This window comes from Lonchura striata, chromosome 17 (genome assembly GCF_046129695.1).
Source record: "Lonchura striata isolate bLonStr1 chromosome 17, bLonStr1.mat, whole genome shotgun sequence".
Classification (NCBI taxonomy): domain Eukaryota; kingdom Metazoa; phylum Chordata; class Aves; order Passeriformes; family Estrildidae; genus Lonchura; species Lonchura striata.
In genome coordinates this window covers 1,982,790-2,009,210 of record NC_134619.1, presented here as the reverse complement: position 1 = coordinate 2,009,210, position 26,421 = coordinate 1,982,790, and the positions used below count along the sequence as shown (strand labels likewise).

The window sequence follows — 26,421 nt, the reverse complement described above, 5'->3', positions numbered from 1 at the left end:
AGCCCCGGTGCCTCGGGCCGTGAGGGGTGGGATGTCCTTCCCGTGCCATGGACACTCCTGGTGACTGCCTCTCCTTTGGTGATCCTGGGCAATTCAGTTCTGCTCTGGAGAGAACACGTAGCAATGAGCTGGGAGGAGAATATTTCATCCTCTGCTCACATTAATGTCTGAGCATATACTGCATCTAGTATGAATTTGCTTGTTGTGCTGCAATATATAATAAATTCGAGGCAGTAGCTTTATGATGCACGTTGCAATTTTCAATTTTATGCTACAAACTGACCGTCCGCAGGATTCTGACCGTATAACCCGAGCCACTCCGTGCAGATGTAACATCAGCTCCTCTGAAGCACGGGCAAACCATGATTTAGACACACAATTAGATGGACCAGGTCCTCAACAATTCTCAGCTGCCTGAATTACTGCTGAACAGCCTAATAAACATAGAGCACATAGGCCCCTGCTCTGCAGAGCTTTTAAGAATGTTCTTAAGTTTGTCCCTAATCAGCAAAGCAACTCTTACGATTGCTGTTACTCAGAGATTACTCCTGGACCAGAATCCTGTGGTGCTTGGACCCCCATGGAGCACTGGACAAGACCAGGGTCATTAGGAAGCTGCGACTGAATAATCAGCATAAAGTGTTGATTATTGAATTTAATCCTGGAAACACTTGCCAGGGTGGGATACCGAGCAAGGGAGCAGGAAAGGACCTTCATCAATCTTGACCAGGCAGCAGCAGGAGGATTCCTGGTACCCCTGTCCTGCTGGCAGCTCCTGAGCAAATGCCTCCTGCCAGGAGCTGCCCTGGTCCAGCTGGAAAAACTGCTTCTTTTGTTGTCTGCTGTGAAAGAAACGCGAGGTTTTCTTTCAGTAAAACCTCTTGTGGAGGTCTGTGCTCCTTTTGCACAGAGACCTGCATTGCAGGGAGAACTAATCCTAATTCCTGGACATTTGGCTCAAGAAGCTCTTAAGAGCTGCAGTGGGTGGTGCTGTACAGACCCCCAAAAAGAGGAATATCTGAGCAATACCCTGGACACCCCTGGCACGTGTGTAGTTGGCTATTTTAGAATCTGTTGGTGCATTAGGGTCCCAACCCACAGCAGACACAGTGCTGTGAAGGTGCTGTACTGATCCTCCTGCAAGAGCATCTCTCAGAAAAGAACCAAATAATTTCCACCAACGCAGGGCACCAGGTAGGTCTTGCTCATCCTAGTGAGGACACAAGAGATCTTGGAAGCTTTCTAAAGAGTGAAAGAACTAGGAAAAAATAAAGGAACAAAAAGGGCCAGCAGAGACAAGTGTAAGAATGAGGCCATGCTCAGCTGGAGGGACCATTCCTTTTCTCGAGTCACAATTATCTCTGCTACCACATTTGTGTCCTCGCTCTTGTCTCGATTTAAGTAAGTTACAATTCTCCCACTCTTGTTACTGAGTAGATGCAGATGCCACTTTGTTCCGTGTGATTTATAGCTAGTAGCTAATGTTCAGTTATAATTCCCCATTTTAGACATGAAAAATAGCCTGTAATGCTCAACACAAGGGCCTCTCAACAATGATATATAATTTAAAAATTAACACGAGGACAGAGGAGCCACAGGATTTTGAACTAGGGACTCTCTCATTCAAAGGTTAAATCTCTACAAGGTGAGCTAAAGGAATTAGTGGAGTTATTAAGTAAATGCCTCTGTTCTATTTTCCCAGCACATTAGCTGTTGCAGCCTTTTCCAGTTCAGTTGTGTTCCGCCCCAGCATGTTCAAAGTGCAAATGCTCGTGGCACTGTGTTCACACATTTGCTTTTTTTCAATGTCAAACAAACTGGAGCTGTTCAGAGCCAAAGGTCAAAGTGGAGGGTCCTTAAGGAAATCTCCTGGGAAATGATGTGATTGCTCTCGTGTCTTTATTGTGTATAAAATCAGGCTTCATACGTGGCTCATCCTTTCCAAGCATCTTAAAGCTATAAATGAGTCATGACTCATTCCTGCAACACCTAAGTTATGTAAGTGGTCTTGCTAATTTACTGGAATATCTCGCATAACTAATCATTTCCAGGATCCAACTCTGAGGCCTCGGAAACCTCTGAGCTATGAAGAGCTCCTTCAGAAACAGAGATGTTAAACCCCAACCTCACAGGGTGAGGCAAAAGCAGAGCAGGGGACAGAACCTGCATCCCCCGACTGGCTCTGCCAAACTCGAGCCATGAACTCCTCGTTTGGCAAAGCTCAGCAACTCAGAAAAGCCAGGGAGCGTGGAGAGGGAAAAGAGCTTGGCTCTGGAGAGCTCTGGGAGGTGGCATTCCTTTCCTGCCTGCTTCTGCTCCCAGTGAGGTGCAGCTCATCGCCTCGGTGTCTCCTGCTGCACTTTGCTTAATGGTCTCACTCCAGCATCGAATGTTATATTTATGGATTACAAATTTATTGACATTTGACATTTGCATCAGCTTTCACCTGATCAACAGGAGCTCTGACTGCCAAAGGGAGTTATTAAGGAAGATTTCAACAGCCATGGGAATGCCAAAAATGTCATTAAATCATATCAGAAAAACAATGTGTTCATAGCATTCATACATTTAGTCTTGCCAGTAAATCTTCTGGTTGATGCTTGGACCACCTACTGATGATACTCAAAGAAAAGGAGAAACAGGGAGAATCGAAGAGATGAATTAAATTAAAACCAAATGACATGACGCCTGGCACAGTGGGATCTTTAATTTTCTACTCTATGAATCCAGAATAAGCAAAAGAAGCAAAACAAAGCACAGTGGCTTGACTTTCTCTGAGTGAATTCCCTCCACACAGGCAGGGCTTAACTAAATAATCCTGAGTAATGTGTGCACCCCACATTATTGCATGAGATTTGTATGTGGGAGGTGCAGGATTCAGAAAACATATGGCACATGGAAAACAAATGACAGGGTGTGCTTTTACACTCGTGCTGGCTATACTTATCACTCTTGTTGATATTTTTTTCCAGACGTGAAATATGAATGTAGGAACTTTCACCTTAATCTCATTGGAAAAATACCCAGTTATTATTTTTGTGCATTTGTGATTTACAGGAGTCCACCACATAACTCCTGGGAGTACAGACAACGTTATAAAAAACACTGATCAAATAAACACAATTACCTCCCTCATCGTTTTCTCCTTGGATGACAAACCTGGGTCTTGCACCATAAGAACAGCAAGGCCAACAGATTGAGGCTCCATGGAATTAGGGAGGGAAGCGAGTTGCTGGCCTGGGAGCCCACCCACAGCTTGTCTGTGCCTGACCAGGGCAGGGTGAGCTCCACTGGAGGTGATGCTCAGCTGAGTGAGCACGAAGGAAGTTTTGAGTTTGAGCTGTCTGGTGGAAGAGCAAAAAAAAAAAGAGGAGTGTGTTCTCCTCACACAAACACAGGCAGAAACAGGCTGTGCTCATATCCCAGAGGGAATCTCCTGTGGTGTGCTTTGGGATGTTGATGAAGAGGTGGGAAAAAGGAAATGGCAGTGTGTTTAATGCAAGGAAAGTGGGCAGCCATGAGGACACAGTTCTAGTGGAGATAGGTGCCAGCAGCTTGTCTTGGCCCCCCAGAAGAGTTGGTGTGGTGTAGCCACTGCTGTGCCTGGAGCACTGACAGCATGAGTGGAGTGAAGAGTGGCAAGGGCACTCAGGGAATGGGGCAGAAATGTCCTCCCAGGCTTTGGCTGGGAGCAAGACCAAGGTGGAGCTGGATGGAGACATCGATGGGCTGCCACAGCAGGGCACCACGGAATGGGCTGGGACAGACACCCCCAGGGCACCTGTGGTTCGTGCTACAAACCTGGGGCAGTCAGAATTGGGGAGTGTTGGTGAGTTTTCATTAAGTGACTGAAACCAGCAGTTTCACATTGGAGTTGGAACAGCTCTCCCAGAGGAGAGGACAAAACCCACCCTGTCTGCACAGCGAGCATCCTTTGGCTCTGAGCCCTGGGATCCTCTGCAGTCCAGGCTTCCCAAAGGAGGAATTCCTTCTCTTTCTTCCACGTCCCTGTGCTGTGGAAGAGCACGGAGCAAACGGCGCTGGCTGGCCCGAGGAAAGGCTGTGAAGGGAGCAGAACCTGCCCTGCACACACCACTCTGAGCCTGGTCTGGCACAGCTGCTGCAGGAGGCAGAGTGCAGGGGAACAACCACATCAAAGCCACCTCTCCTTTCCTTTCAAAAATGTCACTGCAGCACCCTCCACTCTCTGAAACAATGTTTATCATTGCTCTTCGATTGTCTGGGACAATAAATGGTTAGAAATGAGCATATATCACCAGGAAATCTCTGCCTGCCCCTTCCCCCAAGCAGTGTCATAAAAACGTACAAATTCACATTAATAATGAAGTGCATTTCCCCGAGAAGCCACTGTGTATCTCAGGGAGAGCAGGCAAGGTGGCAGTTGCTGCAGAGTTTCCTATTAAAGAGCAGAGCAAATACTCATAAATCTGATGAGGGGCCAAAGCACATGTTAGGGCTGTCTCCCTCTTAATGGAACCTTTTCTGAAATGAAAAAAATATATATCTTGATACATTCAGGGTATTCATTAGACATGACAACCTCCTCCACTCCCCATGGCTCCTTCCCCTCCTCCTGCATGGGCTGACCCCCGGCAGAAGAGCTGAGTGCTGGCAGGGAGGGATTTTGGAGGGGAGGAGGAACTGTTTGCTTTTAATAGAGGGATTGTGTAAATGTACTACAACGGACAAGTTCCCTCGTGTCCCTGTGTGTCCCTGTTCCCTCACTGAGGCCATTCCCCCTCCTGGGTGATCTGCCATTCCCCACAGGCAGTCTGTCTGTCCGTCCAGGCAGACAGAGCCAACGCTGCTGCCCGGAGCAGGATCCCCCTGGCAGAGACCCCTCCTGCCCCTCACACCTTGGGGGGCTCAGAGCTCCTTTCCAGGATGCTCCAGGCAGGGGAGGCAGCAGGGTGAGTGAGGATCAGCCCTGGGCTCTCTCGGGGCTGGGATTTTGCTGCCTGGTGTTGTGTCTGGTGCTATCCCAGCTGGACACCCAGGTGTGCTGCCCCTGTGGAGGGTGAGATGCTCTTGGAGAAGAACCAGAGTCCCGTGGAAGCCAAGCTCCGTGCTGGGGGTTGTGTCCCACCTCATTCCCCCTCCTAGGCTGAGCTGCACTGCTGCAAATCCTGCTTGCATTTCTGTGGAGCCCAGTGAAAGGCCTGATCCCTCCTCTCAACAGACCCTGCCTGGATGCACAAACACACCCAGCTCCAAACTGAGATGGGCAGAGATGGCCTGAAGACTACAGCTTAATAATCATGAATTATCTGTTCATTATCCCAATAAATAGTGAAAAATCTCTTCCTCCTTTCCTCCTCCCATAAAGCTGTATCTATAATTTTCCTCATTTTCCATCTGTGCTCCATCATATTTGCACTGAGTGATCATCCTGCTAAATGACATTATTTTTATTGAAACTTGCTTTGGAGGGCTGGATACTGTTCACGTCTTTTCCTTTTGTTATTGATCTTTGCGATTCCATTGCTGAGCTGTAAAATGTATAAATAAGACTCAGGTACCCTTCCTTTGAAATCTCACCTGGTAAAAATGTTCTGCTATTGATTATGAAGGCTGTAGCATTTAATAATATCAGGCACAGCAAGGAGAAGGCAAGATTTTGATGTCCTTATGAATAGTGAATGCTGGAGGAGGCTGGCACCGTTCAAGGTCAGTTAAAATCTGGTTGAAAGTTGCTGTTTCTTTGTGAGCAGAGGAGCTCCTGCCTTGGAACTGCCACATGCAATGTGTTTGTACAGAGCCCAGGAACAATGTGGGCTGACCCAGCGGGCTGGAAGCTCAAATGCAATGTTAAATAATACTGATCTTAATAGCAACCTGTAAAACCTGTAAAACCTTGCTCAAAAGCCAGGAAATCTGCATGGATGCATCGGTGCTGCCACAGTCTGATGGATCATCTGGCCTGACCCCGCTCTCAGGGAAGCCAAGAACAAACTATTATTGGGTTTACAAGGACAATGGCTAGACTGAAAAAATGCTATCCAGGGAAATTTTTGAATATTTAAAAATGTTCAATTAAAAAAAGAAAAAAAATGGATCTACCACTTCAGGGAAACAGCTATAAGTTTCAAAGGATTAAGAGAACTGAGCCTTCACCAGGACAGGATTATTTTGAGGGAGGATGATGGTTTGGAGGTAGCTCCTTGCTTCAGCAAGATTTTGCTTCAGCAAAAAGGCCAACGTGTTTTCTTTTCCTAGCTCTGTCTCCTCTCATCCAATTTTACCCTGTTTATCCCAACAAAAATCTATCTTAAAATGGAACTTCTCCACAGACTTTTTCTTCCCATTGAGAAGCCATCATTTTCCAAAAAGATATTGGCACAAAAACCCCATTTGAATGGAATAATCAAGACTTCCATGGGATGAACCCTCTTTTTCTGGCTGATGATATGAGGAGCAGAACCCTTGGTTTTGCTGGTAAATTCTGCTGACAAAGTTCTGGTGACACCACTGCAGGCAGGCACATCCCAGCATGTCTGATTCTCCTGGGAGGAAATCTCAGCTTCTAATATTTGTTGCTAAGATGAAATGAAAGTTGAAGAGCAAGCTGAATTCTCTAAAATAGAATTTTGGACCACTGATTCACACAATTGTCCTTGACCACGTAACAGCCATATTGGCTATGAGTGGAACATGACCAGAGCAGCTCCTACTGCTTCAGAAGGATGAGAAAATAAAATCCAGAGAAGGGAAAAATCTTCTATTTTGGTATACTTAACACATACAGTTATCTACATGTCCTATATATCATTTAACAAATTGCTTTGCAATTCTTACAGGGCGTGGTATAATGACTGATTTAAAATCACTGCATTGCTTAAACTGCATTGTTCTTCATCAAGTTGAGTCATTTTTATGTGAAGTGTCAAGCTCTCTAACAAATAACTGCTGCCAGACAAATCAAGTTCCTCATCTTAAAGCTACGGCTAAATAGTTTATAGCTTTAATCTGCTCACTGAGGTGTGCAGTCTATGACAGTAATTATAAATGCAAGGAGAAATTATAGCTGAATGCTTTAACTGCATTAGGAGCCATTTGATGAACAATCATGATTGCCTGCTCATTTTCAACAATAGAGGGCAAGTTAGTGTCAGTGCATTAGAGGATTTTCAGTTCTGCTCTGCTCTTTCTTCCATTTACCACAGAATGTCAGTTGTCTCCTATAAAGTAGAAAAAAAAAGCGCCGCAGAAGCTTTAAACTTGATGGTTAAAAAAAGACAAAGGAGGAAACAGAGAGAAAAACTGTTTATCATTATGACTCTCTTTTTTTTGTTTTGCAGAAACCTTACTTTCAAATTAGTTCATCTCAGGTAGCTGTCTGTTTGCTCATCAGGGTCTTTTGAAACAGAAATTTTCCCAGTCAGGTCAGTTAATTTGACTTTATGGAGATTTATTTCTATCAAAGTTGTAGCCAAGGCCACAGAGAGCCTCAGTTAGTGGCCAGTTCCAAGCCAATCTCACCTGGCTCTGAAGTGAGAAACACAATTCTGCCCTGCTTTTTCCCTCAGAACAACATAAAAATTCTAATTCAGTTGAAGAAATGAACAAATGTTCTTCAAGGTACAAGTCAACATACAAATTACTTCTAATTAAAGCCATGTTTCCTAATGTTCATGGGTTTTCTATGAAGAATAGCAATAAAAGCAAATTTGAAGTGGGTTAAATGAAAGAGAATAGAGATGTCTGATTGTTGTATATTACACATAATCTTACTTTATATTACTAAACTCATATCACTTAGAAGAATTCAGGAAAACACCAAAGATGACTATAAAAGATATATATATATATATCTTTTTACATTTAAGAAGAATTTATAGCAAATTTCTTATAAACAGCCTCTCAGAGGTCTTAAAAATAAATCCATACCCATAACACATTTTTCTACAGTACTAACCCAGATTATTCATTTATATTTTTAATGATAGCTAACATTTGACAATATAACCTCTACTAGTAAATGCCATTGAAATATAAAATACTTTATGTATTTCTATACTTACTATTTCTTCTGTTTTACTTCCATTTATTTCAATCTATACTCTCTATTTTTATGCCTATTTCACTGCAATATTGCCTGTAAGTAGGAAACACAAATGCATGTGTGTGTTTTAAGGATCTCAGCTTTATATTTCTCCTTTCTAAATACTCTGCTCCCCTCTGTTATTATTCAAATGTATACTGGATCTTAAAAATAACATGGTAAGGGTAAGTAAACTCTGAAAATCCCTGTTATTTGATTTAGTCCCCTTGCAGATTTCTGAAGAATCCATATGAATAAACTCTGGCCTCCCCACTCCCAACCTCGTCAGAACTTCAGGGAGGCTTTCGGCTCCGAAACTGTAATAAAATCTTTACAATGCCATCCCAAATACCCCATCATTTCAGACAATTTGTGCTATCATGCATACCAACTGAAATTATAGCTCCAGATAACAGTGCTATCACTCTGTCATTGCAATTTAAATATATTTTTTCAAAGGTAAGATACAACCTGCATCTTGATATAAATTAGAAATGGATGAGTATTACGAGGACAGCAATTTCTCGGCATCCAGAGGCAGGAAGGACAGTCCCTTATTTATGTAGTTACACATCACCTGAATAATATGTCTCCGTGCAGGTTATTACAATGCAGAAAGCACTTTTTTTTCTTTTTTTTCCCCTTGGAGATTTTTTTTTCCTCCCCCTTTGTATTTGTTCCTCCAATCCTCAGCAACAGTAACGTGTTTACAAAGGTGGGTGTTTGGTTTGCCTCTGAGTAATAACACGGTGCTTTCAAGACCAAATCTGAAACATTTGTCACGCATTAAGCCATGAATGTGCCAAAATAACTGTTGTATTAATATATCTGGCAGATAGCTTTTGTTTGATAGTCCCCAAATTATTGGTTTGCTCTGATATCTCTTGTGTGAAAACTATGAATGAGAGAGTCTTAATAATCATTAAGTGGTGGGGAAGGAAACAAAGTATGGGATGTTTATCCCAACCCAGTCTCTCAGGGGTGTTGATTTGGAGTGGCCAGGTAAACAAGCAACATTCTAATGTTGGGTTCAAGTGCCCAAATAGACACTTTAGGGTATTAGCCCTATTTAGAAAACAAACTCCTTAGGAGTGAGATGGAATTTTGCTGGCTAAAATATGCAGGCAGCATTAATCTCCTCCAATGCAGACAGCGCATACAAGATGTATGCAAAACTTAAATCTTGCTGCACTTGAACGCTGACATTATACTCCATGGCAATAGCTTACAGTACCAGCCCAAAGTAACCCTTGATCAGTGGTTTAAATTATTCAAAAGTAGCATTTCTAATGGAGCTTAAGTGACGCAGAGCCCTCGTGCTGGCTTTGGCTGCAGAAAGTGTTTCCTAAAACATGAATATTTGCAGCAAACACGTGGGAAATCTTCCCCCAAATGGGGACTGAACCCCATGTTCTCAGTCAGCCAGAGGATGGCCACAAAGCCAGGTGGCATCAGTGACAACTCACAGCACACCTTTCATTTTCACCATCTGATAAATTAATTTTCTGAATGTTATTCAAGTAATGAACACCTTGGAGAAAACCTGGATCTGCACATGGTTGTTCTGTGAACACAAGCAGAGCCTGAGTCTGCTGGAGGAATTGCTGGGAATAACTAAACAGAGCCCTCCTGGAAAAAAAAAAACTGGTTAGAACAAAAAACTTCTATTTGGACTTTTAGTTGATGTTCTGCATATTTATTTCAATCAAGAATATTCAAGTTTGTGAATCAAGTAAAATTAAAAATGCAAAAATGGTGTGGCATCTGAATATTACATTACATGTTATAAACATTGGTTGTGGCAACTGGTGTATCTTGCAGCAAAAAAATAGCAACACTAACGCAGCAGTATCCTACTAACAGATCTTGGAAATATTAAGCTTGTAAAAAATCTCAATTAAGCAGTAACTCCCCCAGGTTATACGAGAACTTGCACTGAAGTCAGTGATGTTTATGGATTGACTTCCACCAACACGAAGCAAAATATAATCAAACATCTTAAAGATTAAAAAAGGAATGATGGAGAGAGAGGTTAAAATGATGTGACAAAAAAGGCCACTCACAGTAGCAAGTGTTTAAGTAAGTGTAAAATATTAAAATATTTTACAAAACTGAACATCCAAATATCAACAGAAGAATAACTGAACTTCTAGTTAGGAACTTTTCAGAGTTATTTGTAGATTCTCGAGGCTGTGTTTGAGATTATGAGAAACTTGGAATAATTGAGATTTTGCTAATTTGACTTTTGAATTTTCTTCTTTTTCCCCATCCAAATCAGATTTATTGGTGTGCTAGCACTGAGTGAGGTAATAACCTTTTGGGTTTCAGTGCTCTTTATCCGCTCTTTTTCCATTCTCACTGGAAAGAGCAGCACTTAGTTCTTGCACCACACAGAAGTGCAGTGGATGTGAAATGATTCATTCTTAGGAACAAAAGAGAAATGGGCAAACAGCTATTTTGCAAATAACGAGCAGCAACATTTCTCTCTAGGGCAGTGTGGGTTTGCATTGACCAAGTTCTCTTCCTGAAAACGTTATAAAATGGATGTGTGCATGCGAGGGAGGAGCGGCGCAGCATACACGGTGCATTTTATACTGTTTTCCTACTTTTACCAAAGCACGGAGCCTGACGGAGCCTCCTGGAAATGCTGAAATGAAAACTCACTATAGAGCATGCATACCTTAAGAGTTATTCTTCATCCACTTCTGCTACAAATTGTGAATGGTGTTCTGGTGACTTGCTGTGTGTTTTGCTTAGATGAAGTTTTACTGCATGTTTGCTCGCAAATGTCCGACAGCACAACTTACATTTGAACTTAGAGTCTGTGTCCTCTTCTCCAGCTATTGTTTCAGGAGATCTTTGAACTGAAACTCTGGAGATTTCTTGCTCTACCTTGGTTTGCTGCTCCACAGCCAGCCTGTTCATGTCTTTCATTTGGAAACCTAGGTGGGATTCTAAGTGGCTAATATAAGTAGAGGGGGTTCGGAACTGAGATGCACAGTCGCTGCAATAAAAGACTGGATGTCCTTTGTCCATGTTTTTCAAAAACTTTGTTCCTCCGGTTTTCCTAAGTTGATACTTGACATTTGCCAACCAGTGGCTGATGGTGGTCATCGACAGTCCAGTGAATTTGGAAATCTGCATGCGCTCTTGTGGGCCTAGGTCTGATAATAAATATTTACCTTCAGATGTCTGGAAGAGGCTGGAAGCAAACTGAGCTTGCAAAATGAGCAGATGCTGAGGATTCCAGTTCGACTGCCTGCCCTTCCTTTTATGCAGAGTGGAGACTTCCGTGGAGACGTCCTCGAAGCGTCGGACATCTATTTCCAACTTCATGGACGGGATCCTGGAGGATGCAGCAGGTTTTGGTGTGGTAGCTTTGGGAAGAACTTTGACCATGTCGGCGATGTCAGACAGAGCATGCTTTTGAGGTGGAGAAGTACAAGATTGTGCTTGAGCTGACTCAGCTTTCTTGCCTTTGGATTTGGTCAGGTCAATAGGCTGATCGTTGTTTTCAAACAAATAGTGCCTGGATACGCTTGCAGGCTTTGGTGGGGTTGGAGCAGGAGATAAAACTGGCTTCTCCATCATGTTTAGATTGGGTTTGTGGAACATGGAAATTGTGCTAGAGCTGGGGCTGCAGTTGGATTGAGGCTGTAAGGGCTCGGTGGCTTTGCCCAGGTGATTGTTCAGGACGGACTGCAGGGCGCTCAGGGGGTTCACACAGGGCAGCTCCGAGGAATGGTTGGCAGCAGCACAGCCATTACTGAGAGAAGCTGCTGGTGGCTCCTTGAGGACAGGCTTTTCTTTTCCACTGTCCTCTTTAATTTTGTCTTCTTCTTTCAAGGGACACGGTTCTGTCTTTTTTGGCTCCACAGCGGCTTCAGCTTTGAGGAGAGGTTCCCTCTCGCTCTGGCTGAGCGAGGCCGGCTCAGCCTGGACGCCCTCCTTAGCATAGTCCTTTTGTACCTCCTCCTTGTCCTCAGCCTCCTTCTTCACTTGAGTGCACTGGCTCACGTTTGCTGAGATAGGGACCAGAGGCATCACCTTCCACTTGGGCGCTATGGGCCTCAATTTATTGGTCATGGTTGGCCTGATTTGGAGCACCTGGGATCCCACGGGCAAGGAGGGCTTGGCTCCCTCGGAGAGCTGGTAAGCCGCATGGATGCTGGGATAAGCACTCCAGCTGGGAGCTCCGTTCTGAGCTTTATTGATGGCTGTTGTGACAGTGTTCTCCAAGGACTTTAAAATATCCCCACCACCCTTTGAACCGTCTTCTAAATCTTCTTCTCGGAGGTACTGGTATTTCATTGTGGGATCCAGGGGTTTCTGAAGAGTATCTTCATACTCCTCAGTTTTCATTGCTTTCTCATCTTTGTTTGCATCATCGGCTTTATCTTTTTTACTTTCTTTTTTAAGTTCAGAGGCAGGACCTATGCATTCTGCAGATGATTTACTGGTTGATTTTGAAACAGGGCTGTCACTGGCTGGTGCTTCAGACAGCGACTGCATTTTTTCCACAGCTAAAGGATCCAGAACAAGTTGCTTTCCTTTCTTTGAAGCTGAACTCGTGACTTTCAAGAAATGGCCAGTGACCATCATGTGGGTTGTGAGCTGCTGCAAGGTATCATGGGAGCTTCCACATTCCATACACTTCAAAATCTGGGATTTGCAGGCCTCGAACTGCCAGGTGTAGCTGGCCCCGTTCTGGTACCCGTAGCGGTTGTTGGAGGAGAGCTGCAGGTTTGCGTTCTTCTGAGGAGAGAAGGAGTCTGAGAAAGACCCTGTCGTGGAGTCGGGGGAGCAAGGCCTGTTCACATCAAACACACGTTTCTTGGCTGGAGTGACCATTTTTGAAGAAATGGTTGGTACCGGCTCCTTCAAAGGCACTTTTTGGTAATGTTTTGTTTTTATCATATGAACACTCAGATCTTGAAGGGAATCAAAAGAGTCACCACAGAACATACACTTCAGAACTTTTTGTGCATCTTCCTTGTCCATGTCCTGGAACGCCCTTTTCCGGGGCTTGGAGTAGCTGGTAGGTCTGTGCTTGTCCTTTTTGTGGTTGTCATCCTGGTAGTGCCCTGTCTCGTTCATGTGGACCGTGAGTTCCACCAAGGTGTCGTAGGCAGCGCTGCACTGCCGGCAGCGGAACCGGCTGGCGCCCGTGAACACAGTCCCGCACATTTTGCTGCTCTGCCTGTAGAGCTGCACCGAGCTGAACAGGTTGGGCTTGGAGACAGGCCTGGAAGGCAAATTCTGCTGCAAGCTTTTGGACAGTGCGTCTTGGTGCCAATCGAAATCGGCTTTGCTCCCTCCGTTCCTGTTGTCGCAACTCCTCTTTTCGGAGTTGGACAACTTGAAACCCAGCCCCAAGCCTGTCCAGTAAGAGTCCGACAGGATGTTGGCATAGACTGCTGTCATTTTATCCATGCAATCGTGTGCTTCGCTCTGGCCTTTGGGGTGGGCGCTGCTTTTGGGGTCCTGGGGCTCCCTGGAGCAGATGGTTTTGATATCTGCCACATGGTCACTACTGTCACTCAGCAGTGATTCGTTCTCCACGTCCTGGTTGGATATGTGACTGACGGGGGAATTCTGGAAACTGCAGAAATTCCCTTTCTGCTCAGGACCCACTTCGTGCTCCTCATCCGTGCCAGTGTCATTGCTGCTCTGCAGCTGAGCAGTGGAGTTGTTGTCATCGTCATCTTCCTCCTCCTCCTTTATATCTTCCTCTTCCTTTAAATCTTCCTCTTGGACATAACCTGAAATGTAATGTCAATATATGAAACAGCCTGTTAAAGGAGAATGTTACAGTTCCAGTTTTCTGCTTTCACTATGTATTTTCTTTACTGGATTTTGTTTTAATCTATAACTATATTTTATGTTAGATCTGGAAGTGAAAAAAAGCCAAATGATGTCTCTTTTTTGTGAAGGTTGCTGCATTTTGTTGGCAGATGATCATAATTCTTTATAACTGCCAGAGATCCCGAGTTAATAATTTTCCTGTCATGGGAATATAATTCTAACTGTCCTGTAATGGGACAGTTGGAAAATTCATATGGAAGAATTTAAAGTTTATACTAAAAGCTTCAATTCTATGAAATTGTTTTTAGCCTCAGTGAGAGAAGTTGAATTTGCAAGGAAGAGAAGAAAAATAAGTGTCATAATCTTCCTGGTTCAGAGCATCATCTAGGTACAGTAACTTTTGACACTTGATCACCTAAAAATGCACTTTAGGATGTACACAAATAAGTTATATGTCAAAATACAACATCTGAAAGTGTTAATAGGCATAAGTGAAACCCTTTTGTTTACAAAAGTAATGTACTGTGTACCATAAAAGCAAATTGTGCTTCAGTAAAATCCATAAATTTCAGGGCAAGAACCCTTGGAAGTTACAGATTTGACAGAGGTAGATGGAAGTTGGTTGTTAAACTGGAAAAGTAGAACAAATCCAGAAGGATTTTATTTGGCAAATTAACTCTTTAGTTCTAAGATGAACTTGATTCTGGAAGAGTATATTTATTTAGAATTCAATTCCTCCCAATTATCTGAAATGCATTTTATGGCTCTTTAAGAACCTGGCTCACTTTGCTCCCTTGAACTTGGTGCTCCTGACCCAAAGATATCCTTCTAGCAAATCCAGAGGAGAGTGCTCCACCTTTCTGATGAGCATCTGGACAAAGGCTTCATTCTCCAATCTGTTTGCATGATCTGACCCCTTCCCACGTTTGCCATCAGGCCAAAGATATAACCAGAGCCAGAGGAACCATTCCCTGGACGAAGGTGCAGCACAAGAACAGGAAAATGATGGCTCTCTGTGTGATGGGAGCTAAGAAATCCATGTGCCATCTTTCCCACACTCTTGCCATGAATTTAGGAACTGCAGACATCACACAAGCTTAGAGCTGGGTTTGGCTTAGAGCTGGGCTTGGCTTTCTCCAGGGCTGGTACCAGAAGCTGTCACAACCAGAGGTAAAAAACTCAGCAGTGGCTCTGAACAAATGACCTGCACATCACTTTAGCCTGATAAAATAATAATAATCACACAGTAGGAAGAACACTGTGCTCTTCAGTAGATGCTTTCAGCAAAGAAGCTAAATATTAAATGTTAAGTGCTAAATACTACAAACGAATCCCTTCAGCATGTGCCGGTCACAGCAAACATTAACAGGTGATCAGACTGGAGCAGCAGCAAAGACAGCCCTTAGACCTCAATGGTTTCTTCTCCTCCCTAAACTTTTCCTGAACAAGCAGATACCACTTTCCCTCTGTGGTGTGTTTTTCAGGAGACCAAGGAGAAGGCAGGGACGTGGAGGTGGCAGAAGGTCCCCAGGAGAGGAGCAGTGACCCTGTGACACACGGCCCCTCTCCAGGCTGTGTACCAGTGCCAGGCACACCACACTGCAAAAACAAGGAGGGGGTCCAAGGAAGAAATCAGACAAAGCACACGACAAAGAGCAGTCCCATAGCTATGGCTCACTGCAAATTGGATTCTCCAATCCATCATCAATTCTTTGAGTGTCATTAACCCATTTTTCAGCAGGACTTAAGTTTTCCTTTGGAAGGTACATACAATTATTTATTCCTCACAAGATCCTTTGTCCTTCTCTAGGAAAAGCAGAAGTAGCAGACAGCTGCACATCCCCCACAATATGGATAAAATTTGCTGCTTAATTAGGCATTGACATGTTTACTATAACCTTTACAGAAGAGTAACTTGTGCTGAGGAATCCTCCTTTTTTTTTGGTGTCTGTGTAAGATGCTGACACAATCTCATGAAAGGGGGAGAAATAACCAGTTCCAGTATCTCCAGAGGGTCTACAGGGAAGCCAGAAAGGGATTGTCCATCAGGAGCTGTAGTGACAGACAAGGAGGAATGGCTGCAAACCGACAGAGAGGAGGTTTAGATTAGATTAGATTAGATATATGGAAGAAATTCTGCCCTGTGAGGGTGGGCAGCCCTGGCACAGGTGCCCAGAGCAGCTGTGGTTGCCCCTGGATCCCTGGCAGTGCCCAAGGCCAGGCTGGATGGGGCTTGGAGCAGCCTGGGACAGTGGAAGATGTCCCTGCCCATGGCAGGGGTGGCACTGGATTCTGTGATTCTGTGCAGAAAACACCACCAAAATGTTACAAAACCATCAGCCACATTTGTTTTAATGGTTTAGGGGTTTGGGCAGCTTTAAAAACACATTTCAGTATCCTCCCTGCAAAAGCATTTCTGTTTATGTAAATGATTTAAATTGCTGTGGGCATTTTAAGGACAGTGGAGACCAGTTCTGCAAGACAACCTCGGGTACAAGAGATGCTCGTGTTCTTCCAACAGGGCTTTTTAGTAAGATTTCATTGGACATGAAGGGATGTAGCTGGTTAACAGAAATAACATTAATTTAAGTGGACTTTGCATTATTTATTTTAGAAGTAAAGAGTGTCTTATATCCGTACACCCACATGCTTTAAATGCAGAGTCTGTAATAAGTAGCATAAATTTTGCACGTCACGCTGATGTCCATGTAATAAATTGTTGAGTGACCTGTTCCCTTCCCACCAGCTCTCCCCCAGGCTTATTCTGACATTCCAAACCTCTGAGATCCTCATGTGTAACTGCGTTACAGGAAGAAAATAATATGAAAGAAATCCAAACTCAGTAACTGGACGAATGCTTCCTCCCTTTCCTAGATGAGAACTTTTCCCACCAAAATGAAACAGGCCCAGGCAGATGTAAGATGGGAAAAGCACAATCTTCAAGGAGTGGGAGTCTGAAATGTCACTATCATTAAGAATTGACAAAACTCAGCAACTTCAAAGCGTTGAATGGAAGCAATTTTTTGGCTTCCTAAATGGAAATCAGTCTTTGGTTTAGTGCTGCTTGACCTCAAGACAGGGTATGTCAAAATCATGACATCAGTAAGGATAATATTATTATATAGATAATAATCACAAATATAATTCCAAATTATTTGGTTTCTTAATTCCTCTCTGTGTGTCTTTGTGACTGAATTCATGGCAACCTCAGAAACCTGCTTCCCTAGGATGAGAGCTGCAATAAACAGCTGGTTCTTTATTCTTCAAAAAGGACATTTTCTTTGCTATTTCTGGAATATTTCCACAGAGGAGCTAAAATAAAGCAGCTCCAGTTAATACACCTGCAAAAAGTGGGTCTAAAGCACTGCCATGCCCCTGGAGCTTTCCCTGCAGACAGCACCAAGGCAGGCTCCCAGGCTGAATCCAGCCCTGGCATCCAGGACTGCCCTGGCAGTGGCACCACAATATCCATCACTCCTGACCTGAACTGTGCACTGTCAATACAGCTTTTTGTCAAACATCTTCATTCTGGCTGTTAACTTTTCCACTGTTTTTACTCAAATTTGCTCTTTTTCCACACCAAGAAACATTTATTAAAATACATTTACATATATATATATACATGTTTCTTTCCAAGACTGGAAAATTAATTTTCTGCCAGGAGAAAGGACAGTGAATCATTGTCCAGAACAACTCTGCTAACCCATGTAAAACCCATGGCACCACCTGCACTTCTTCAGCCATACATATTCCAGTTTTCCTTGAAACAACATCATCAGGACAGCAATCTCACAGTGCTAGAAGGTGATCTTGTTTCCTCCTTGTCTGGCTTCAGCTCAAACATCTTTTTGTGTTTGGCAGAAGCTGTTTCTTTCTCTGAAAGGTTCCAAGCAGATAATGGATAATGACCACTTCTCATTCCTCCTTCTCCAAAATGTCGAACTGCATTAAGCACCCACAGACAAATCCTAACCTGGCTCTTTGTAGGAGTTCAGAGCTGCAATTTCATCCCAGTCTCAAAATCAGCTGAAGAGAGAAATTGGCAGCTGGGGGAAAAATAGATCCCTACTCCATTGCATAACTCTTTATTAAAGGCATTTTGAAATTTAACGGGATTAAAACCAATACAAGACTCTAGAAAACCAATGAAAGAACTCTCAAAATATGAAATGTGTCATAAAGGATTGAATGTAGAATTTCAGAGTTTTTAAGGCTATGTTCAAAATTTCTGTACCATGGAAATAACTTCATTTTAAGTTCTCCAAGGTGGAAAGAAAACACAGGGAAAGATTCCTGAATGTGGCACAGAGAGCACCTGGCTCTGAATGATGGAAGGGACAAAGGGACATCTCTGACACCAAATGTCCTGGCTTTGGGATTTAGTTCCAAAGCCAGGTGCAGCCTGAGGAAGGATTTGGACATCCTCAGAAGAGGCTGAAGATGCTCAGTTGCCTCTTTGCTGGGAGGCCAGTTAATTAATTTGGATAACGGGCATTTTTTGCAGCTTTTTGTTACTATTTACCATCACACCCACTCTCAGTTTGCAGTGACTCAGCAATGGATCACCATCATGGTGATGAATTTTGTGTCCAAAACAACTTGGCACCTCAAAGGAGGGATTTTTCCCAATATTCCTTTGAGGTATATTTTTTCTCCCCAAGAAATTTATTTTTCAAGTAGTTACAGCAGCTGATACCAAGGCATGAATTCCTGCCTCTTGCAGAGTAGGAGAAGGAACACCCACCACCATCCACTGCAGGAGGACAGGAGCAGCTTCTGCAGGAGCAAGGAAAAGAGTGGTTTCCACACTGACAGAATTCTACCACACAAAGGCAATTCCATGAAGCCATAACTATTATTTATATATGGTGCTGAAATGAAGCAATTTGGGGCTTTCATTTTGTTGTACTTTAATTAGAGCTGTATTCCAAAGTTTTCTATTAAATATCCAATTTCCTACTGGTTAAGAAGGTAAAATACCCCTGAGTTTCAGTGGGCTCTTAGCAGCAAAACCAGAACAGATTATGTCCTTTGCACTTCATCCTGCACAGTTATGAGCCCAATGATCAGTGGCTGGAGGGAACTGCTTGTGAGTGACCCATAAACTCAAAAACAATAATAAAGCAGGAAAAAAACCCCAACACAAGCAACAAGAGAGGTGAGCTGATGTGAGCTGCTGAGCTGAAGGCAGAGGAGGAAAGGAATTATTGTGGAGGTTTTTCTTGAATAATTTTCCTTAAGGATAACCTTGTTTGCACAGGCAGTTATTGAATAAAAAAGCAGCAAGCCATCATTTCAGTCAGTTTGGATGCATTCCATGCCAGGTCCTGGCTGCTGCAGGAAAGGATCCCACCAGGGCTGGAGCAGGAGCTCCACACACAAGGGCTCTGAGTGTCAGTGAAGCATTGGCCTCTCATTAAAAACATTTCTTACTTTCTGCAAACCCCTGGAACGGATAATGTCATTTTTACAGCAAGCTGCTGGTGTTTGGTGACCCCCAGATTGTATTTCCAGCTGAGATGCTCTTGAGGAATGTTGTGACTGCAAATAGCTCAAATTCCCCAGCTGCCCTCCCCAGTGCCACACTCCTGTCCTGGCCTCAGCAGGGGAGGTTTGGGAGGTGTCCCACAGCCCAGGTGAGGTTTGGGGAGCTGTCCCACAGCCCAGGTGAGGTTTGGGAGGTGTCCCACAGCCCAGGTGAGGTTTGGGGAGCTGTCCCACAGCCCAGGTGAGGTTTGGGAGGTGTCCCACAGCCCAGGTGAGGTTTGGGAGCTGTCCCACAGCCCAGGTGAGGTTTGGGAGGTGTCCCACAGCCCAGGTGAGGTTTGGGGAGCTGTCACACATCCCAGGTGAGGTTTGGGGAGCTGTCCCACAGCCCAGGTGAGGTTTGGGAGGTGTCCCACACCCCAGGTGAGGTTTGGGAGCTGTCACACATCCCAGGTGAGGTTTGGGGAGCTGTCACACACCCCAGGTGAGGTTTGGGAGCTGTCCCACAGCCCAGGTGAGGTTTGGGAGGTGTCCCACAGCCCAGGTGAGGTTTGGGGAGCTGTCCCACAGCCCAGGTGAGGTTTGGGAGGTGTCCCACACCCCAGGTGAGGTTTGGGAGCTGTCACACATCCCAGGTGAGGTTTGGGGAGCTGTCACACATCCCAGGTGAGGTTTGGGGAGCTGTCACACACCCCAGGTGAGGTTTGGGGAGGTGTCCCACACCCCAGGTGAGGTTTGGGAGCTGTCACACAGCCCAGGTGAGGTTTGGGGAGCTGTCACACACCCCAGGTGAGGTTTGGGAGCTGTCCCACAGCCCAGGTGAGGTTTGGGAGGTGTCCCACAGCCCAGGTGAGGTTTGGGAGCTGTCCCACACCCCAGGTGAGGTTTGGGAGCTGTCCCACAGCCCAGGTGAGGTTTTTGGTTTTTGCAGTGTCCCACAGCCACACCCCCAGCCCATCACTGTGAGCTCCCCTCAGTTCCTGGGGCAGCACAAAGGTTGCTCTCCAAGATGCAACATGGCCTGAAAAATTCAAGGGATCCAGAAGCAGCAAATATGTTTTCCTCATTAGTCACTTTAATTGCACCACTGCAAATCACTTTGCTGATGAAAAGAGAAGTCTGAAACTTTTGTCTCCCTTTGCCTTTCTCTTGTCCTATTTATTGTTGTGGAAAACAGCAGAGTGGCTTTGTAAATTTATAGATTACTTCATTTAAAATCCAAGTTTCAAATTATGTTTTCCCTCTTTCATTATCCTGGGTTGCCCTAAGTACCAATCTAAATTTCTTTCAATGGCATCAGCTACCAATCAGAATCACAAAAAAATATATATCTATAGAAATTGAAATTGTAATGAGTCTTACCAGTGTATTGCTAACACTTTGGTTCATTTGATATGAACTTTGTTTTTTTAAAGTACCACATGGTAAGGCTTTGAAACTTCAGTTTGTAAAAAAAACTGTAACAGCCTTACAGCCTTTGAAGTCACTACTGATATAACTCTGAACAGATCCATTCAAGTTCAACTAACATCAGACAAATGTTTAGTGTATCAGAGGAAGCCACAAAAGCAAGGATTTCATCAATATTTCACAACAGCCTCAGGGAAACTGTAGATTGCAATGCTGTAGGGCAGCTAATGGAATTACACACAAGGGTTTTGTACATTTAAAATAAGCAGCTACTAAAAAAATTACCCTTCAGTTTGATAGAAACTGTATAAAACTGCAGATGGGAAACAATTAAATAGCTACCAACATTTATCCATGTCAGCCTGATAGGTCATTTAATAACAGGTATTTCTTTCCTCCTTTCTTTTTTTTTTTCCTGGTGGGGCAATAATAAAGATTAACATTTATGAAAAGTAGCATAAAATATAGTGCAGCCAAATGAATAATTAAAGATGCTTCTGAAGAATTTGTTTGCTATTGTCTGGCCATGAAGACTGCTCTCCAGTAATGAAGTACATTTATATTAACTACAATTATAAATAGAAAGAAGATGAGGATTATGTTTATGGACACTTGCTTGTTATCCTAAAAAAACCAAAAAATAAATCTTTGGCTTGTTTCTATTGAATCCATGGCTTATCTTGTGGACAGCACATTCTCCTTGGAAAGAGCTGGCTTGGAGCACGTGGAGGAGGACACAGGACACACAATGAACCCCGAGAGATCAACGACACAATAAACCCTGAGAGGCTCTTGGGCAGAGAATCCAGCCCTGAAAGCACCAGGTTTATTCTGAAAACAGATCCACAGAATCCTGCTCCTTTTCATTGCCACACTCAGTGAGCACAGAGCTCACAGAAGCAGCCCTTCACGCACTGGGGTTTGGGTGTTTAGGTTGGGAAATGGCTGTTTCTGCTAATAACTGATCAATAGTACAATGGGAGAGACAAATGATGTGATTACTGATGTGAAAAGGACGATTATTCCTCAGCCAGTCCAACTCCAAACAGACCAGCTTGGCTAAATCCAGCAGAGTACTCAGGCTCATGGAGAAGTTAGGACCCAGTTCAAAGAGCTCCTAAAGGTTTTTCCCTTTTGGGGTAGGAGCAATAATTATAACAGAAAATCCAGAGTTTCCTGAGGACTCAGCGTGGTGACCCAGTGATGGTTAGAGATGAAGGCAGCAGCACTTCCCCCATGTTTTATTAAAGCTCAGAATTCCTGCCCAGCTGAAGATGCTGCACAAAGACAAACCCCTTGCAATAAAGCATTGCCCAGCACCTTTTTCGGAGCTGATTTTAGTAAAATATCAATATTAGTTTTAATAATATTTAATAAGTTTAAAATCATACTACTATAACATTTGTCTAAAGAGCAGTAGGTCTTTGGCTTTTGCTTTTGGATATTCAGTCCCAGTGCAGCTGCAGTAAGATCTCCTTTAAGCCAGGCTTGCCAGCAATACTCATAAATCCATGCTGGTTACTCAGAGCTGGTTACATGCTGCAGCATCATTTCCCTCTCAACATCTCTTTAGATAAGGTACATAAGTAGAAAGTGGGAATATAATGAAATCTATCTTCCTCATTTGCCTGCTTTGTTTTGATCTTGCATTCCAGGCAATAAAAAACTGCAAACAATTTTAAAGTGTGACTTCTGCCTTGCCGGGATCACGGCGTTAAAGGAAGAATACACAGATCATCAAGTGGCTGATTTGCCTCTTTATTTTCCTTCCAGAAACATCCTGCTGCATGTGGTGGTCCAAATGAACACTGCTTCTTTGGTGACAAATATGATGGCCAGCAAACATTGACTTTTGACCATTAGGCTTGCCTGCACTTATAGCCACATCACCATCAGAGCACTCAGGCAGCATGAAGGTCATTACCCCCGACAGCATCTTCCTTCCACCAACTTCCCAGAGATGTAAGCAATAAGCACTCGCAGAGATTGATATGATACTTTGTGAGTAATTTGGATGAACTATAACACTAACCCAGTAAAGTATTATAATTTTAAATGTGTCCAGAAAATAATTGAAATTCTGGTTTAGCTTCATCATAATGCACAGTGCTGGGTATATTTAACAGCTGACTAGTTTAGCATGAATATTGCTTTACAAATGAGGTCATATTGTTTTTAAGAAACAATATTGCTATCAAACATGTTTAGGAGGAAAAGCAAGAGATTATGAGTACACTTTTAACCTTTCTGTCTCTTTCTATATCTGTTTACTATGGTGATTTAGGTGCTCAGTGTTGTTTGAAGGCAAACATAGAAGGTTCTGGCATTTAAAAGAGATCCAGTAATGAGCAACTGGCAGTCAGATTCTTTCTTATTATTACTCTGACACAAAATCTCTGTTCTACATCACTCCATCTTTGCAACACCAGTCAGAGATGAGAAAGGTCAAAACATCTCCTTCAGACGTGCAGACACAACAGCAGAGAGCCTGGAGGCTGTGGGAGAGCAGAGCCACAGGTACCAAACAGAGTTTCACTGCAGCAAAGCTTCTCCTCCTGCTGCTGCCTCTGCAGCATGGCATCACCACCACTCTGTCCCCTCTGCAGAACGAGGGATACCTAAACAAGCCATCCAGAAGAGCATTTAACACAAAATATGGATCATTTCTATTCACCTCCACAATATTTGGGTATTTCTTTGCCAGGCAAGGGGCACACAGAGGGTCTGATCCTGCTTTTCCTGCCTTGCTGCAGAGTTGCAACAACTGGGAGAAGAAACAGCCTGTGATCCTTTAAAATCCTTCTCAAAATGGAAAATCTTTTTAAGGTCCTGCCTGAAATATTCTCTCTGAGAGGCACAACCTGAGGTGGCTCTAGGAGCAGGGACTTGCAACCATTTTTGCTTGAAATTAGGGGGAATCATCTCCTATCACTCTCTTGATTATCAATATAAACACACTGTGTGTTTATTATTCCTTCTGTTATTTCATCATTTATTGATTTGATTTATTTATTTCCTCTTTTGTTACTTACTGCCTCCAACAGCAGCACTGCCCTGCTGAAATCTTCTACCAACATTGAATAAAATTCTTCCTTCCACTAAAATCTCCCTGCTTTGATTCACTCCAGCATTTTCCTCTCTCTTTCCACCCAGTTCTGAGATGCTTCCCCACAGTTTCCTTGCAGATATAAAAGACCTTTTAATAGTAAGAATTCTAATAATTTTCAGTAGTAAAATTAGAACTGTTGGCTCCTCTCTGCAAAGAAACTTGTGCAAAACAAATCAATCTATGTCAAAAGGAAAAACTTCCAACTGATATGGAAAATAAACACAGTGTCCAAGTATCTATCAAGATTGATAAAATAACGGAAATTTCAAGGGAAGGGAAAAAAAAAAATCACTGAAACCCAAATATTAAGCTGTGTTCTTTTAAATTGGGTCTCAAATGATCCAAGGAAGGGTTGAGAGCCAGGGCCAGTGCACAGATCATTTACAGATCATAATCACCCCAGTCTCAGTCTGCATTCCTGCCCTGTCCTAAGTGATATCTGACATTTATCACTTGGGACAGAGCAGGAAAAAAGAGGCAGCAACAACAGGAGGCTGCAGCTGCACGGGCTCAGCTTTTCCTGAATCTCAGCAAGAAATAACAACTCTGAGTTATGGGCAAAAGCCCCGGTAATCAGAGAGGTCATTACTGACAGAAACAACTTCTCCAGCACAGGTACCATGATGTCACCGCTGCTGAAGAGAGGGACCTCAGAGGGTACAAAAAAGCCATTTATTATTTCAGAAGTGGATCTGAGGCCTGCAGGAGGTCACAAAACACTCCAGTGATCAAAAATCCAGACTGAAGTCCTGAAAGAGCTGAAAGGATGGATTAACTATGACCCAACTCTCTACTCCCCAGCTCTATAACAGAGTCACAAAACTTTATACAAAACTTTATGAATTACCCTTTTTTTTTTTTTTTTCTTATTCTGGGGCCTCTCAGACTTGGAAGGAAACACAACAGAGGGCATCTGACCTCTACCAAATTACTCAGAATACTGACTTTGAAAGATGAATTGCTGCTGCAGGCAAGTCCAAATATATATAAAAGAAAGCCATTAAAATGGACTATTTAAAAATGTTTACAGAATTAAAATACAGTTATTATTGTTCTAGCAATCCCAAGGGTAAATGCAGCATTTCCAAGTGATTAAATCCACACAAAAAGCAAATTTCTCCATTTCTGTTTTAATTTCTCCCTCCTCCATTTCATCAACATTCAATTGGGACACCAGCCCTGGAGGTCTGCCCTTGGGCAGAGGAGCAAATGGGCCGGGTGTTTATTAGGGCATCATTTTCTGTCTGTGTGGCATCATTTATTTCCTGGGGAAGGGCCCATGCCAGGTCAGGATCAACTCTCTGAGCAGCCAATCCATCAGGTGGGAGCAGGTGGCATAAGGAATGGCTGGAAAAGGAGGAAAAGCTCAAATGGATGGAAGTGGGAAAGTAATAAGAAAGTGATCAGTGAAAGTAGAAGCACCAGGAAATAAATCAATCAAAGCAGTGCAGAGAGGGTTCCCTTCAACGTGAGCTGGGCTTTAACCTCCACAGCAACACAGAAATCTGGAAAGTTTTTTCCTCAAAATTCTCCTGGGAACAAGGATGATGAGCAGAGCAGGATTATTGGAGGGAATTAGAGAGAAAGCCCAGCCTGCTTTCTGAGAGACGCAGGGAGAGGCTGGGACAAGGAGCACTACAGGGAATTCTGGACAATGCCTTTCCATCCATGTTCCAGCTGGGTTTATTCTGTGGCAGTGTGGCACAGGATCTGCACTCAGATTTTAAACAGACCCCTGGAGCAATAATTGAACTAAGAAGTAGAGTGGGAAGTGCACAGTGTTATAATAAAAGACTCACACACTAACTGGACTTCCTGAACAGAAACCCACCCAGTCATTTTATTGAAGCTTGGATTCAAACCAGGAAAATGCATTTGCCACCAAGAATCTGATTATTCATGACAAAAAAAATCTCTTGCACCTTATCTAGCACAGGTTTTGTACTGAGTGCTGATAATGTGAAAGCAAAACTTGTGATTTCTGCTGCTTTTATCAGTGGGAGCTGTGGAAGTGCAGCTTGCAGAGCTTCTTGACAACACACGAGGATACTCTGGCTGTAGACACCAAGCCCTACTTGATTTGCTAAGTAGAGAAAGTCCCTTAGGATTTTATGGGTAAAGTTGATTTGGAGCTATAAAATTGAAGCATTTATTAGAGACCAGAGGCCAACAACACTTCATTACAGACTGTCTAAACACTTTCAGTTTATCCACTAGGTTCAAATCCAAACAATACTTCCCTTTCAAAGCATTTTGGCCTGGTTTTCTTTCTCTTTCTACCAGCAATAACACCTTAAAAAAATGCATTTTTAATGTGTTTATCAATCTAAAATTTAAATGAAGGCAAAGCCTGCCAGAGAAGGAGCACAGAACCTGCAAAAAGTTTGTCTTGAACAACTCCCAATTCTCCTTGTCTACATGGGCTAATTGCTGTATCCACCAATGCACAGCTGGAATTTGACCAGTCTGTATCTGAATTTTAGACTTTTGTAATTTTATTTTATTTTATTTTTATTATACTGCTCCTTCCGTGCAGTCGGTTCCCTCA

General features: G+C 43.3%; 1 protein-coding gene across 1 annotated transcript in view; it reads right to left on the bottom strand.

Annotated features, from left to right (window-relative positions):
• Window positions 1-8,638: 8,638 nt before the first annotated feature.
• TSHZ2 (teashirt zinc finger homeobox 2) overlaps window positions 8,639-26,421 on the bottom strand; it is a 136,899-nt gene continuing 119,116 nt past the window's right edge. Inside the window, exon 2 of the mRNA XM_021534038.3 lies at window positions 8,639-13,824. Within this exon, the coding sequence (XP_021389713.2) occupies window positions 10,751-13,824 (3,074 nt within the window). The 3' untranslated portion in view covers window positions 8,639-10,750. The remainder of the gene's footprint in view (window positions 13,825-26,421) is intronic.